At 46.3% G+C, this 16690-nt stretch overlaps 1 protein-coding gene across 2 annotated transcripts in view; it reads right to left on the bottom strand.

The window, feature by feature from the left end:
• Nucleotides 1-16690, bottom strand: part of LOC139392010 (insulin-like growth factor 2 mRNA-binding protein 3) — a 34653-nt gene that overhangs the window by 3389 nt on the left and 14574 nt on the right. The window contains exons 6-16 of one of the 2 annotated variants that reach the window (XM_071139645.1): nucleotides 12010-12291; nucleotides 11359-11493; nucleotides 11047-11169; nucleotides 6596-6731; nucleotides 6196-6330; nucleotides 5893-5961; nucleotides 3894-4019; nucleotides 3749-3787; nucleotides 3484-3558; nucleotides 3113-3244; nucleotides 2861-2974 (exon numbers count right to left, since the gene is read on the bottom strand). In XM_071139645.1, coding sequence (XP_070995746.1) covers nucleotides 2861-2974; nucleotides 3113-3244; nucleotides 3484-3558; nucleotides 3749-3787; nucleotides 3894-4019; nucleotides 5893-5961; nucleotides 6196-6330; nucleotides 6596-6731; nucleotides 11047-11169; nucleotides 11359-11493; nucleotides 12010-12291 — 1366 coding nt within the window. The remainder of the gene's footprint in view (nucleotides 1-2860; nucleotides 2975-3112; nucleotides 3245-3483; nucleotides 3559-3748; nucleotides 3788-3893; nucleotides 4020-5892; nucleotides 5962-6195; nucleotides 6331-6595; nucleotides 6732-11046; nucleotides 11170-11358; nucleotides 11494-12009; nucleotides 12292-16690) is intronic. The other variant, XM_071139646.1, reaches the window with a different exon arrangement.

Here is a 16690-nt window from a genome sequence, read left to right as displayed (position 1 = left end):
AACAGATTCCGTCATGATAGAGTAACCATTTTTCATTACGTTATGAATTGTGAAACAGGACATTCATAAATTGAGCGTTACCATGTTCTTCAATTCAGAGCATTTCAGGAGTAGGCGATCGACAGAGCACACTCAGGACACACCCAGAGTATAGCGTTAGCCAATCACACATAACGGCAGTCAAATGGCAAAAGTTGCTAAGTTTGCTAGATAACCTCCAAAGAATGACAGATTCTATTTTTGCCAAAATGGAGTTGATTATACAGATAGCAGTTCAGCTCACGCATAACTGGGGAGTGAAACTAGTTTAAATATCAAGGTATTTTAACAGGGACCAACTCTGCTTTAAAAATATCCATATCTACTCATACCGTTTGTTCATCACACATTCTCTACCGAAGCTCTCATAAGGGCAGCAAGTACAGGAGAAATGTTACAGTGGTATTTTGACGTGCGAAGGCAAGAGGTGTGCTTTGATAATGCAACCTATATATTACAGAATGAAGTTAGGAATCTTCATGTGAGACAGGAGTCAGGATTTTGGGTTACAGTGGAATTGGATAGGAAGAGAGCCTAGGCTGTAGGACAGGAGAAGATCATTCAGAGGGAAAATGCTAACAGACTTCATGTCTGACAGAGATGCATAGACCCATCAAACGTGTGACTGTTTGAAGTGTCACAATGACAGCTATAGGTTCTACTGCAGGCGTTTCCTGTAGGGATTATTAACTGCATTTGGGTCGCTTGTGCAGTCGGGCAGTGTCAATGTGTGTACTTTGAATTAATGGCGACAGTGTGAATTAAATATGCTAGGCTAAAGGCTTCCGTGGGACAACCCGCTTGGATAATGCACGATTTTATTATTTTTCTTATCTGATGCTGTTCATGTTGTGTATTTTGTGGAATTGCATTAGTGCCAAATGCTGTAATTTCCCAAGTCTTGTCATTGAAAAAAATATATAGTCTCAGGATCCTCGTTACCCATGTTAATCCCTACAGCACATTCTAATGGTCAGTTTCAGCATTAACCAGCCTTTTAGCCCACTGCTACCAGAGCTGACTGGGATGAATATCCCCCTGCCAGATATGACTCAGTGCCACTAGCAGACACTGCCTTGCCCAGTGACAGGGCTGGAGGAACATCACTGCCTTGCCCAGTGACAGGGCTAGAGGAACATCACTGCCTTGCCCAGTGACAGGGCTAGAGGAACATCACTGCCTTGCCCAGTGACAGGGCTAGAGGAACATCACTGCCTTGCCCAGTGACAGGGCTAGAGGAACATCACTGCCTTGCCCAGTGACAGGGCTAGAGGAACATCACTGCCTTGCCCAGTGACAGGGCTAGAGGAACATCACTGCCTTGCCCAGTGACAGGGCTAGAGGAACATCACTGCCTTGCCCAGTGACAGGGCTAGAGGAACATCACTGCCTTGCCCAGTGACAGGGCTAGAGGAACATCACTGCCTTGCCCAGTGACAGGGCTAGAGGAACATCACTGCCTTGCCCAGTGACAGGGCTAGAGGAACATCACTGCCTTGCCCAGTGACAGGGCTAGAGGAACATCACTGCCTTGCCCAGTGACAGGGCTAGAGGAACATCACTGCCTTGCCCAGTGACAGGGCTAGAGGAACATCACTGCCTTGCCCAGTGACAGGGCTGGAGGAACATCACTGCCTTGCCCAGTGACAGGGCTAGAGGAACATCACTGCCTTGCCCAGTGACAGGGCTAGAGGAACATCACTGCCTTGCCCAGTGACAGGGCTAGAGGAACATCACTGCCTTGCCCAGTGACAGGGCTAGAGGAACATCACTGCCTTGCCCAGTGACAGGGCTAGAGGAACATCACTGCCTTGCCCAGTGACAGGGCTAGAGGAACATCACTGCCTTGCCCAGTGACAGGGCTAGAGGAACATCACTGCCTTGCCCAGTGACAGGGCTAGAGGAACATCACTGCCTTGCCCAGTGACAGGGCTAGAGGAACATCACTGCCTTGCCCAGTGACAGGGCTAGAGGAACATCACTGCCTTGCCCAGTGACAGGGCTAGAGGAACATCACTGCCTTGCCCAGTGACAGGGCTGGAGGAACATCACTGCCTTGCCCAGTGACAGGGCTGGAGGAACATCACTGCCTTGCCCAGTGACAGGGCTGGAGGAACATCACTGCCTTACCCAGTGACAGGGCTAGAGGAACATCACTGCCTTGCCCAGTGACAGGGCTAGAGGAACATCACTGCCTTGCCCAGTGACAGGGCTAGAGGAACATCACTGCCTTGCCCAGTGACAGGGCTAGAGGAACATCACTGCCTTGCCCAGTGACAGGGCTAGAGGAACATCACTGCCTTGCCCAGTGACAGGGCTAGAGGAACATCACTGCCTTGCCCAGTGACAGGGCTAGAGGAACATCACTGCCTTGCCCAGTGACAGGGCTGGAGGAACATCACTGCCTTGCCCAGTGACAGGGCTGGAGGAACATCACTGCCTTGCCCAGTGACAGGGCTAGAGGAACATCACTGCCTTGCCCAGTGACAGGGCTAGAGGAACATCACTGCCTTGCCCAGTGACAGGGCTAGAGGAACATCACTGCCTTGCCCAGTGACAGGGCTAGAGGAACATCACTGCCTTGCCCAGTGACAGGGCTAGAGGAACATCACTGCCTTGCCCAGTGACAGGGCTAGAGGAACATCACTGCCTTGCCCAGTGTCAGGGCTAGAGGAACATCACTGCCTTGCCCAGTGACAGGGCTGGAGGAACATCCTTGAAATGATAGATCAATCCATCTGATCCTTTCAGAACATCATTATTATTTGCTGTTGCAATTTTAAAAATACACAAATCAAACATCACTTGAAGTGTAACATACCTGGCTTGCATAGAAGTGACCAGTGATTTTGACGATGACCTGGTCATTCTCATCAGGCGTCTGGTCTCTGGGGACCACCACCTCAGCACTGGTCAGGTTCTGCAGCTCATTCACCTGGGGGGAGGGTGAGAAGTGGAGAAAACATAAAATATCCATTTATATTACAGCCTAGGTAATAGGTGGTGCTTTCAATTATTCTGCAGGAGAATTAGAATACATCTGGCAACCATAGTCACACAGGAGTCGGCCTACCGTTTTGCCTCCCTTGCCGATGACACGCCCAGCAGCGAAGGAGGGCACCTTGATGTGAGCCTCCAGTTTCACCTCCTCCTTCGGCCCAAAGAAGTTCTCCTCCTTTAGCTTCCCAAAGATACGACCCTGAGCCTGGAACAGGGCCAAGAGTCAGAGGAATTTCCACAACCCTTGATTCAAGCGTCTTCATCTTCAAAATATCTTAATTAACTTGACTGGGGCATCAATCAACAGCTGTGAATGTGCCAGATTTAGTCAGCTAGCCAGTTAACTGTACAGACTACGATTTTGTTCTATGGACCTCTGGTGTTGTGGGTATTGGACACTGCATGGCTGGTGGAGAAAGCGACAGGGGTCCCAAGGGCTCCTACCTTGAACTGGGCCTCTGGTGGTCCCGCGATAATCACCATCCTCTGCTTGGCGTCCATGCCGTCTGGAGGTGCTACCTGAGGGGAGGGACATAACACGTTAACACACTTTACCTAAAATCAGGTCCCACTGCTTCCCTTTACCCCATCAGGGGTGCATCATATCAGCCTGAAGAGTGCACCACCCAAATCCAATCTGAACTGGAGATCTGAGAGGATTGATGGATATAAGATGAAAAAGGAATCTGAATATTTGAAATTAAAATACCTGGTTTGCATCTACGACACGGACTTCATCTGCACTGATCTAAAATGGAGGGGGGAGAATAGGTGAAAAGAACAAAATGATATGAGAAGCTATTTTAGGTTATTGAGATGCAGCTCAAACCCCTCCTGTCAGTTAAGTCCCTCACCTTGATGGAGGCTCCGGCGTAGCGCGACAGCTGCTTGATGTGTTGACCCTGTTTTCCGATGAGCGCTCCGACCGCCAGCGCCGGGATGAACAGATGGACCGTCTCAGACTCCGGCTGCCCCTGGCCCTGTGGAACAGTAGAGGCCACACGACCATAATGAGAACACAACAGAGCCAGTCTGACCGTAAGGAGACCACACCAGGCAAACAGCAATAGCAGCCCAGTTGACCACAACCAAGCAACTGATGCAGCAACACAGGAAGAAGCCTCACAGGGCTGGCGTTCCAAATGGTTCCTCATTCCCTCTAGAGCACTACTTTATTTTGATTTACTTTTTCTCCCCAATTTCATAATTTCCAAACTGAAGTTATGGTCTTGTTCCATTGCTGAAGCTCCCGTACGGACTCGGGAGAGGTCCAGAGCCATGCGCCCTCCAAAACACGACCCTGCCAAGCCACACTGTTTCTAGACACTTCTCGCTTAACCTGGAAGCCAGCCACACCACTGTGTCCGAGGAAACGCCATTCAACTGGCGACCAAAGGAGGCACCCGGGCCCGCCACAAGGAGTCGATAGAACACGATGGGACGAGGACATCCGACCAAACCCGGATGATGCTGGGCCAATTGTGCACCGCCTAATGCGTCTCCCGGTCATGACACAGTGCACTACTTTGGATCAGAGCCCTATGAGCCCTGGTCAAAAGCAGTGAAATAGAGGGAATAGGGGGTCATTTAAGACACTGCCAGGGAGACCGGAAGCAGACCTGATAGGAAACTTCAAGTGTTTTATTAAATATGAGGTATAACTTTGTTAGCCAGTCAAATCTATCCCAATTTAACTTTTCCCCTCCGTAGCAAATAGGATCACAATAGCACTGCATAATCATGAAACAACTGTAAATACATATTTGAAGAGGTTGAATAAAACTAAACAAAATCCTCAACTTCCGAACATGGAGTGGGTCCCAATTATCTCTCCTTTCTCCCCAAGTGAACACTTGTTCACTTCCCTTCATGGTTTTGAAAGAAAAAAAAGACTGGTATATGGACAATCCCTCCTGCCCATGACAATACAACACTTTTAAATTAGTGGGGAATAGTGAACGAGTGAGGAAGGAGAGATTTATTGGGACACACCCAGGCTATAAGAGACCCTGACTCTAGAAAGATGAGAAAATCTAGCATCCAGCACCTAGCTCAGGTAACAGCATTCCCAGAGGGATCTCTATTTATCTGCAGCAACTGAACACATCCAACTAAACCACAGTATATGGATGGACCACTCAGATAATCCCTTTCAGAATGCTTGACCCGGCTTAGTCCCTCACCAGCGCTTCCACACACACACACACACACATTACAACAGATTATTGTATTAAAAAGATGACCTGCAGCAAACGGCGTGGGCTCACTGCACATGCCTGGTGTTAGAGGGAAGTGAAATGGGTGAGATCTTTTAGATGAAGGGGCGGGGAGGCATGGTCCTGCAGGGATTACTATTCCCTATTTAGTGACTGTGGTCAAAAGTAGTGCACTATAGGTAATAGGGTGCCGTTTGGGACAGACCTGCTGGTTTTAAACTAGAGGACACCAACTCATTACACTTCAGTTGGGGGTAAAGTCATCCAACCCGAGATCACATTCAGAAGGCTCCAGATGGGAGCAAACCTTTTCACCAGGAGGCTGTTCCAGATCAAATTGTCTAATAGAAAGGTGCCCGTTTGTAAACATCTGCGACCATTTGTAACCTTCTAAACATGCCACGGCGTTCAATTGCTACACTTTCTTCAGCTGAAGATTTGAGGCCAAACTAAACCCAGTAGAAACTGTGGCCACCACCCAGCAGATTTGAGGGAAATGAACAAAACATGAGTTAGGCAATCCCTAGGGGTCATAGGTTACAGGGAGGGGCTTGGCTGTGGCAAGCCCTGCCTTTCTACCCAATCCAGCAGCTAGCAGCCAGAAGCCGTGCAAAGCACTGTGGGAAGGGAGACTTACAGAGAGGGGCTGGCTGCTCGCTGACAGCACAGACGCCCAAAATGGCCCTTCGCCCCCGAAGTAACTGCTCTATAGGAGAGAATAACACAAAACCAAGTCACTGTCCTGCCCCCAAATGGCTGCTCTATAAGGAGAGAGGAACACAGACACGGTCACTGAAAGATCCAAAATGGCTTCTCAGTCAGACGTTGGTCTGTTGTAGGTTTCTTCTTGCAGAACGGCTCTGTAAAGAGGGGACATCTTTAAGCATCACCAAGAGGCACTGTGGAGTAAACCCAGGGAGGTGGGGGTCCAGAAACTCACCCCGAAGGAGGAATAGCCACCCTGGGCACCGGGAGGTGGGGCGTTGTGTCCCATGGAGGGGCCCATACCTGGAGCACCACCAGGGAACAAACCCAAGGCATTCAGGTTGAGTCCTGGAATCAGGTTAGACTGGAGCTGGGTAGAGAGAAAGATTTACTACTAGACAAAATGACCAAGAACAGAAACATTCTCTGGGATAAACGACTCAAATACAAAGTTAACTTTATATGGGTAGCTGCACAGCCTAAAAAAAAAGCCATGATCTCCCAGGTTGCATCCCAAATGACACCCTATTTATTCCCTATAGTACACAAAAGTTGAAGTAGGGTGCCATTTTGAACAACTCCAGATTATTTGGTTCCACCAACAGTGCCCCCAGTGGGTTAGTACAAGGACCTACGTTCATTGCGGCCACGTCGTTCTCATACGACTCCCTGACCTTCTTCATCACTTCCTCCTCAGCGCGGGAGCACGCCTCGATGGACCCCTTCACTGTGATGGTCCTCTCAGGGTTGTACAGCGTCAGGTCCTGGAGACTGAAGGACATCCATTACCACCTTGGTTTCTAGTGTGTGTCTTATGAGACAGTCATGACTGTCCCGTGAGGCTCTAAATAGGTCAGATCAGCTTGCAATAAATAACTTCAACAAGACCACCTCTCACCCGCAGAGGGGGGGTGGGAGGAGGGAACTGAGGGGGGGACAGACTGGTGGGGGTTAACACCTCATGCCCTGTTGTAAATCAAGGACAGAACACCCCTCTCCAAATTCACCCAAGGAATGTGCTTTAAGACTTTTCTCGATGAAACCAACACGTTCAAAAGCATCAATATTTCTAATATAGAACGTGGGGAACGGGCAGAGGTGACCTGAAAGAAGACTAATGTCGTCTTGGTTGTTATTTTGTGGTGATAAAGTTAAAAATGTTATAAAGGAAATACTGTAACTTGAGAAGTACACACTACATGTACAAAGTTTCCATCTTGTGCATGCTATATGAAAAATGTGTTTTTGTTGGGGGGGGATGTGATTTTAGAAACTATAAGAGGAAATTGTTTTTAAAACTGTGCACAGTACGTAGTCACTGCCCCCTTGAGTGAGGTCAGAGCGTGTCAGCCTGACGGAACCGCCCCTTTTTAACAAACTGTATAAAATGGGTTAAGAATTAACATTAGACTAGAGACGTAGAGCTGCAGCTCACATTTAAAGTGGTTTGAACTCAATCTCTACATGAGGTAGACCTCCCAGACAACTGGTAGACCTCCCAGACAACTGGTAGACCTCCCAGACAACTGGTAGACCTCCCAGACAACTGGTAGACCTCCCAGACAACTGGTAGACCTCCCAGACAACTGGTAGACCTCCCAGACAACTGGTAGACCTCCCAGACAACTGGTAGACCTCCCAGACAACTGGTAGACCTCCCAGACAACTGGTAGACCTCCCAGACAACTGGTAGACCTCCCAGACAACTGGTAGACCTCCCAGACAACTGGTAGACCTCCCAGACAACTGGTACGCTGATTATCTGTCCTAAGTATTTAGAAAAGCGAATTGAAGTGGGACCATTCTACTACTCTGCTCAAATCACCGTATTACACTACTCATCACCCCACTGGGAACCCTCTACACAGCTAGCTAGCCCATCTTCAAAGAGGAAGTTTCAGGAGCGAATGGAAAGAAAATCGATTCTGTAGTTCTGTTCAGGACTACACGACAAGTCACGGGATAACGGACAACTACAAAGGAAGACAACAGTATGAGACTTGTTGGAACCATTTTGGACCGAGCCTTACAAGCATGCCGCGAAAAGGCCCAACCACCTTCAAGGAGGCCAGTTCCGAGAGGTACGACCTTTCACATAAAAACATTCACGATTTCTTAGTCCAAGCGGGTAAAAACATTCAGTTTAATTCGGGAGATGGTAACTAAAGAACCGCTGTCGTGGTTCCCTAAATGCTAATGAGTTAAATGTTGCATGATAAATAAGAAAAAAAAAGAATCAAGTAACAATTAAACATGCTGGATTAAATAAATCAGATTAATGTTAGAAGTCAAGTCACATCTAGGGTTGCAAAGGGTTGGAAACTTTCTGGTAAATTTACAGAATTTTCCAGAACATTTCTCATGGGAAGTTAAGCCCGGGAATTTTGCTTAAATTCAAAATTGTTTGCTTTTAACAATTTACAATTTTTGGGGGGTGGGGGGGCACAAGGCAATGTTAGGACTTGTGGCATATTTTGGTTAAGCTATCCCCAATTCAATGGAATTGCAACCCTCTGAATGCACAGTGCATTCCTCCATCACATGTACAGCTGATTCTCAAGATCTTGCACACTAATGAGATGCTATTGAGCCCACCTACTACACTGAGACAAGGACTACATGCTTTCTGGTAAATTTTGATTACAATACTGGGTGGGGTGAATATATTTTATATGACTAATTATTTTTTGTTAACTAGTAAATAGTAGCCAACAGCAAAGTGTGTTTAAATAATTTCTAAACTTACTCAATTCAGCTAGATAGTTTTAGCTTGCTTGAGCCTGCTAACTGAGGAGTGTTAATTCACCTGTTTCCATACAGGTTTAATTTTAAAACATTATCTTACAAAGGAGTTGTTTAATCTAACTGCTAAACTATTTATCTGAACATGGATTTGGTTTGTTTTTTACTCTTTTTTTCCTAATCGTCACAGGAAAATGCCACAGGCACTATGATGTGTGGAGACATTTCAGTGCAGCTAATGTAGAAGGGAAAGCTGTGTACATTTGCAAATACTATGCCAAATAGTATGTGAAGAATGCAACAAAGATGCAGAATCATATGGCCAAGTGCATAAAGTTCCCTCAGATTTCTGAATGTACTTCGGCCAGCATACACCCCTTCAACCAGACATGCTGATCTACTCATTTGCTGAATGCAAAGTTCAACAGAGTTCAAGTGAAGGTCAAGCAAATCATAGAGAAAGCAGAATGTATTGCAACCATCCCTGATGGGTGGTCGAATCTTTGTGGGTAAGGAATAATTAACTACATCAATTGCCACCCCTCAACCAGTATTCTACCAGAGCAGACAAGGGACAGACACACCGATCTCTACATTACAGAGGGGCTGAAGGCAGTCAATGACCTTGGACCACAGGAGGTATTTGCACTGGTGACAGACAATGCTGTGAACATGAAGGCTGATTGATCTAAAGTGGAGGAGTTCTACCCTCACAACACACACATTGGCTGAGCTGCTCATGCATGGAATCTGCTCCTCAAGGACATCATGGCACTGAAAACAATGGATACACTCTACAAGAGAGCCATGGCAATGTTTAGTTATGTTAAGGGCCATCAAGTTACAACAGCAATCTACCTCACTAAGCAAAGTGAGAAAAATAAGAGCACCACATTGAAGCTGCCCAGCAACACCCGCTGGGGTGGTGTCATGTTTGACAGTCTCCTGGAGGGGAACAAGTCTCTCCAAGAAAATGGCTATATCACAGTCTGCTGAGATGGACAGCCCCCATCAAGAGGATCCTCCTGGATAATGAATTTTGGAAGAGAGTGGTAAACAGCCTGAAACCTATAGCAGTAGCCATTGCACGGATTGATGGAGACAATTGCCATCCTGTCTGATGTTCAGACTCTGCTTGTAGAAGTAAGAGAAGATATCCGTACTGCCCTGCCCACTTCACTGTTGCTCCAAGCAGAAGAAACTGCAGTTCTGAAATGCATCAAAAAGAGTGAAGAATCATGCCTGAAGCCCATACACACGCAGCGTACATGTTGGACCCCAAGTATGCTGGCAAGAGCATCCTGTCAGATGCAGAGATCAACAAGGCCTATGGTGTCGTCACTACCGTGTCTCACCACCTTGGCCTGGATGAGCGCAAGGTTCTTGGCAGTCTGGAAAAGTACACTTCCAAGCAAGGGCTTTGGGATGGAGATGTAATATGGCAGTTGTGCCAACATATCTCATCAGCCACCTGGTGGAAGGGACTGTTGATATGAGGCTCTTTTCCCTGTTGCGTCCATCATCCTCCAAATGCCACCAACATCATCCGCCTCAGAGCGCAACTGGTCCTTGTTTGGGAACACACACACACCAAAGCACGCAACAGGCTGACCAATACAACGGTTGAAAAATTGGTGGCAAGCCGGACAAATTTGAGGCTTTTTGAGCCTGACAACGAGCCATCCTCAACAAGGTTGAAAAGTGACAGTGAAGATTCTGATGTTCAAGAGGTGGACATTGAGGTACAGGGAGAATACATGGAAGCCTGAGAGGAAGACAACCAAAGCTTTAGTTCATAGACTATAGTTTTACAGATCTATGTTGAAAACCTTTTTGGGAGATGTGATGGATCATTCAATATTCCCTTTCTTTTGTTGTTCAGTGAAATCATCCCATGTGAAGTGTCAACTCATTTAATTAAAAGTTAAAATCGTAACTAAATTATTTCTCTCTTTCTATTGGAATGATTTAATCATTTGCAATGATGTCTACTTATGATAAGGTAAAAGGTTTGTTTGTCTCCATATCATATGGTAAATATATCCAATGCAAAAAACATCTACATTTAAATGGTATTAATTCACACATATTCACGTTAATTCCCACACAATCCCATTAAATCCCACGGAAAGTTCTCTGAATATTGCCCAAAATGTGCAACCCTTGTCATGACACACTCATCTTGTCTGCAGTAATCATTCTGATGGTATGTGCAAAGAACCTATAGATTAAGAACTCCAGAAACAGTCTGCTTCGCAATGCGTTCCCAGAAATCTTGGTTTGAAAACTGTGGCTTGTGTATTTGAGTTTATGGGTGATTGTATGGGGATGTTGGTCTTCTTACGGGGAGATGGTGATCTTGGTCTCTGTGTCCACTTCAATCTTTTTTAGGTTCCGTCCTTCCTTCCCGATTAGTCGGCCCACAAAGTTGTTGTGAGCCAGAATCTTCAATGGAATCTCCTCAGTACTGTGGATAAAGGAGACACCGAGACAAGAGAGAAGACGGCTCAATGGGTCAAGTTATAGAATAATAATTAAGAATAGAAGTTTGGTATCCTAACATGACTGACTAGGCATGGGCAGTTGAACTCAACATGATTTTGGAGGCCTGCTGGTTATGTGCGTGCGTATGTATGCGTTCTCCAGCTGAACTCACAACTTGGTGTCGAGGGCCTCCTTCTGCATGATCTCCATGATGGTCCTGCAGGCATTGGAGCAGCCCTCTGGGGTGGAGTGGACCGTGATGGGCTTCTCTGCTGCTCCCGCATTCTCCTTTCTGTGGATGTCGATCCTATAGAGGGGCAAGAGAGACTGATTTAGAAGGGAAGAGTCGTTTTTGTTACTCTCTAAACTAGTCTGTATTCTAGCGGTTACACTACCGGCTGGTCCCGTACTACTCCCAACCGGAGACAGTCGTTCAATACCTGTGTCCACCCTCCGTACTGCCTCAATCTCACAGAATCACTAAAGATGGTTGAAAAAGTCAACGTCCATCGTTTTCAACTTGAGATGCCTTGAGAGGTTCACATCAATAGGTAGTTGGAGCCAAAATTAACATTTTCTCAGTGAGTAATTTATTCTGTGGGAGTGAGCTTTGTATTGCCAAGCCTCATAAAATGATATTTATGGTTATAAATCAAGGCCATGTTCAGTAGCCAAAAATAGCAGATAGAAATGTCATTAAGAGCCCATATGATTCCTTAGTAAGAGAGGGGTGTTGTACATGCACAACATTGCGTCCTGCTGAATGCACCCCATTAGAATGTTGTGTACATGAATGTGTACATGATCAGGGAAGCAGTCCTACTTTGAGTGTGTCTGTTTTGTGACATTGCGAATCGTGGCTCCTTCCTTGCCGATGATGGCTCCTACGAACTGTGTGGGGACGAGTATGCGCAAAGGGACGTCCGACTGCAGTTTGGGGCGCGCCCCCAGGCCTGGGGAACCCGATTGCAGAGGGCCACGGGGGACAAAGCCCCTCTTACCCCCTCCCAGGGTCGGGGCGGCAGCAGCCGCCGTCTCGTCAGGGATGTACGACACCTTCAGGGCAAAGTTCTCCATCAGGAAGCCATTCAGCTTTTCCAACGCCCTGGCAACCACAGAGAAAAAGCTGTCAGTCACTAAGCAGGTTTCCATTGATGCAGGTTTATTTGAGAAAAGCAATGTGTCAAAAAAATAAAACGTGTCATGGAAACTTCAGATATAGAATAAATTTCTAATAGAATTTTGACCCGTTCGATGGGGTTTAATTCTTATTTTGTTGAATGTTCATTATTTTGACAAATGATGGAAACTGTGCTGTTCAAATAAAATTGCCCAATCATTTTGAAGGTACGGGGGGGGGCATGTCATGGTCCCAGTTGCATCTGCAAACAAATAATTTCTCTGTACGGAATCCATATCCTATATGTTAGCTGTAAGCTAAATAACCAGACGGGAAGTCAACAATGGCTTATTAGGCATAAATAAATGTTGTTTTACCCCCCTTAACGTCATATCCAATTAGGAGCTTATCTCATCGCTGCAACTCCTTCGATACATGACCCGCCAAACCGCACAGCTTAACACCCGCCCACTTAACCCGGAAGCCAGCCGTACCAATGTGTCAGAGGAATCACCATTCAACTGACGACCGAAGTCAGCCTGCAGGCGCCCGGCCAGCCACACAAATGTTATTTGTCACATGCGCCACATATAAAGTGGGGTAAAAAAAGTATTTAGTCAGCCACCAATTGTGCAAGTTCTCCCACTTAAAAAGATGAGAGGCCTGTAATTTTCATCATAGGTACACTTCAACTATGACAGACAAAATAAGAAAACAAATCCAGAAAATCACATTGTAGGATTTTTTATGAATTTATTTGCAAATGATGGTGCAAAATAAGTATTTGGTCAATAACAAAAGTTTCTCAATACTTTGTTATATACCCTTTGTTGACAATGACAGAGGTCAAACATTTTCTGGAAGTCTTCACATGGTTTTCACACACTGTTGCTGGTATTTTGGCCCATTCCTCCATGCAGATCTCCTCTAGAGCAGTGATGTTTCGGGGCTGTTGCTTGGCAACACGACTTTCAACTCCCTCCAAAGATTTTCTATGGGGTTGAGATCTGGAGACTGGCTAGGCCACTCCAGGACCTTGAAATGCTTCTTCCGAAGCCACTCCTTCATTGCCCGGGCGGTGTGTTTGGGATCATTGTCATGCTGAAAGACCCAGCCACGTTTCATCTTCAATGCCCTTGCTGATGGAAAGAGGTTTTCACTCAAAATCTCACAATACATGGCCAATTCATTCTTTCCTTTACACGGATCAGTCGTCCTGGTCCCTTTGCAGAAAAACAGCCCCAAAGCATGATGTTTCCACCCCCATGCGTCACAGTAGGTATGGTGTTCTTTGGATGCAACTCAGCATTCTTTGTCCTCCAAACACGACGAGTTGAGTTTTTACCAAAAAGTTATATTTTTGTTTCATCTGACCATATGACATTCCCCCAATCTTCTTCTGGATCATCCAAATGCTCTCTAGCAAACTTCAGACGGGCCTGGACATGTACTGGCTTAAGCAGGGGGACACGTCTGGCACTGCAGGATTTGAGTCCCTGGCGGCGTAGTGTGTTACTGATGGTAGGCTTTGTTACTTTTGGTCCCAGCTCTCTGCAGGTCATTCACTAGGTCCCCCTCGTGTGGTTCTGGGATTTTTGCTCACCGTTCTTGTGATCATTTTGACCCCACGGGGTGAGATCTTGCATGGAGCCCCAGATCAAGGGAGATTATCAGTGGTCTTGTATGTCTTCCATTTCCTAATAATTGCTCCCACAGTTGATTTCTTCAAACCAAGCTGCTTACCTATTGCAGATTCAGTCTTCCCAGCCTGGTGCAGGTCTACACTTTTGATTCTGGTGTCCTTTGACAGCTCTTTGGTCTTGGCCATAGTGGAGTTTGGAGTGTGACTGTTTGAGGTTGTGGACAGGTGTCTTTTATACTGATAACAAGTTCAAACAGGTGCCATTAATACAGGTAAAACGAGTGGAGGACAGAGGAGCCTCTTAAAGAAGTTACAGGTCTTCTCATCAATCTACATACAATACTCCATAATGACAGTGAAAATGAGTTTACAAATGTTGGCAAATTTTGTAAAAAAAAAAAACACCTTTACATAAGTATTCAGACCCTCTGCTATGAGAATTGAAATTGAGCTCAGGTGCATCCTGTTTCCATTGATCATCCTTGAGATGTTTCTACAACGATTAGAGTCCATCTGTGGTATATTCAATTGATTGGACATGATTTGGAAAGGCACACGCCTGTCTATATAAGGTCCCACAGTTGACAGTGCATGTCAGAGTGAAAACCAAGCCATGAGGTTGATGTAATTGTCCGTGGATCTCCGAGACAAGGCACAGATCTGGAGAAGGGTACCAAAAGAAATGACTGCAATATTGAAGGATCCCAAGAACACAGTGGCCTCCATTCTTTTTCATTTAACCTTTATTTAACTAGGCAAGTCAGTTAAAGAACAAATTCTTATTTTCAATGACGGCCTAGGAATAGTGGGTTAACTGCCTTGTTCAGGGGCAGAACGACAGATACCTTGGCAGCTCGGGGATTCGAAATTGCAGTCTTTCGGTTACTTGCCCAACGCTCTAACCACTAGGCTACCCTGCCGCCCCAATGACGGCCTACCCCGGCCAAGCCCTAACCTGGACAACGCTGGGCCAATTGTGCTCAGCCATATGGAACTCCCAATCATGGCCGATAGTGATACAGCCTGGAATCAAACTAGGTCTATAGTGATGCCACTCGGGAGCCTTAAATGGAAGAAGTTTGAAACCACCAAGACCTCTTTTTAGAGCTGGCCAGCAGGCTAAACTAAGCAATCAGGGGAGAAGGGCCTTGGTCAGGGTGGTGACCAAGAACCTGATGGTTCTTCAGGCATTTATGGTAGAGTGGCCAGATGGAAGCCAGTCCTAAGTAAAAGGCACATGACAGCCTGCTTGGAGTTTGCCAAAAGGCACCTAAAGACTGACCATGAGAAACAAGTTTCTCTGGTCTGATGAAACCAACATTAAACTGTTTGGCCTGAATACCAAGCATCACATCTGGAGGAAACCTGGCACCATCCCTACGTTGAAGCATGGTGGCAGCATCATGCTGTCGGGATGTTTTTCAGCATCAGGGACTGGGAGACTAGTAAGGATTGAGGGAAAGTACAGAGAGGTCCTTGATGAAAACCTTCTCCAGAGCACTCAGTACATCAAACTTGGGTGAAGGTTCACCTTCCAACAGGACAATGACCATAAGCACATAGCCAAGACAGCACAGGAGTGGCTTCGGGACAGGTCTATGAATGTCCTTGAGTGGCCCAGCCAGAGCTTGTACTTGAACGTGAAAGAACAGTTCTGTAGATGCCTGAAAATAGCTGTACAGCGATTCTCCCCATCCAACCTGACAGAGCTTGAGAGGATCTATAGAGAAGAATGGTAGAAACTTCCCCAAACACAGGTATGCCAACCTTGTAGCATCATACTCGAGGCTGTAATCCCTGCCAAACAAATTCAACAAATTACTGAGTAAAGGGTATGAATACTGAAGTAAATGTAATATTTCAGTTTATTTTTATACATTTGCTAACATTTCTAAAAACATGTATCTGCTTAGTCATTATGGGGTATTGTGTGTAGATTGGATGGGGGGGGGAAACAATTGAATCCATTTTCCGCAAAATGTTAATAAAGTCAAGGGAAGTCTGAATATTTTGAATGCACTGTACAGGGGGTACCGGTACTGAGTCAATGTGGTTAGTCGAAGTAATTTGTACATGTAAGTAGGGGTAAAGTGACTACGCATAGATAAACAGCAATTAGCAGCAGTGTAAAAACAAAGGGGGGGGGGGGTTCAATGTAAATAGCCCGGTGGCCATTTTAATAACTGTTCAGCAATCTTATGGCTTGGGTGTAGAAGCTGTTAAGGAGAGTTTTGGTCCTAGACTTGGCGCTCAGGTAACGCTAACACATGCCATGCGGTAGCAAACCATAAGATTGCTGTTCAGCAAACCATAAGATTGCTGAACAGTTATTAAAATGGCCACCGGGCTATTTACATTGAACCCCCCCCCCCGCTTTGTATATAGTTACTGTATGGCCCCAGTGATGTACTGTGCTGTACGCACTACCCTCTAGCATCTTACGGTCAGATGCAAAGCAGTTGCCATACCAGGCAGTGATGCAACTGGTCCGGATGCTCTCGATGATGCAGCTGTAGAACCTTTTAAGGATTTGGGGACCCATGCCAAATCTTTTCAGTCTCCTGAGGGGGAAAAGGTGTTGTCGTGCCCTCTTCACAACTGTCTTGGGACCATGCTAGCTTGTGGGTGATGTGGACACCAAGGAACATCAAACACTCGACCCGCTCCATTATAGCCCCGTTGATGAGAATGGGGGCGTATTCGGGCCCCCCCTTTTCCTGTAGTCCACGAGCATCTCCTTGG

Source organism: Oncorhynchus clarkii, chromosome 32 (assembly GCF_045791955.1).
Source record: "Oncorhynchus clarkii lewisi isolate Uvic-CL-2024 chromosome 32, UVic_Ocla_1.0, whole genome shotgun sequence".
Taxonomy (NCBI): domain Eukaryota; kingdom Metazoa; phylum Chordata; class Actinopteri; order Salmoniformes; family Salmonidae; genus Oncorhynchus; species Oncorhynchus clarkii.
The sequence above is the reverse complement of the archived record's forward strand: the minus strand, read 5'-3'. Positions and strand labels throughout refer to the sequence as shown.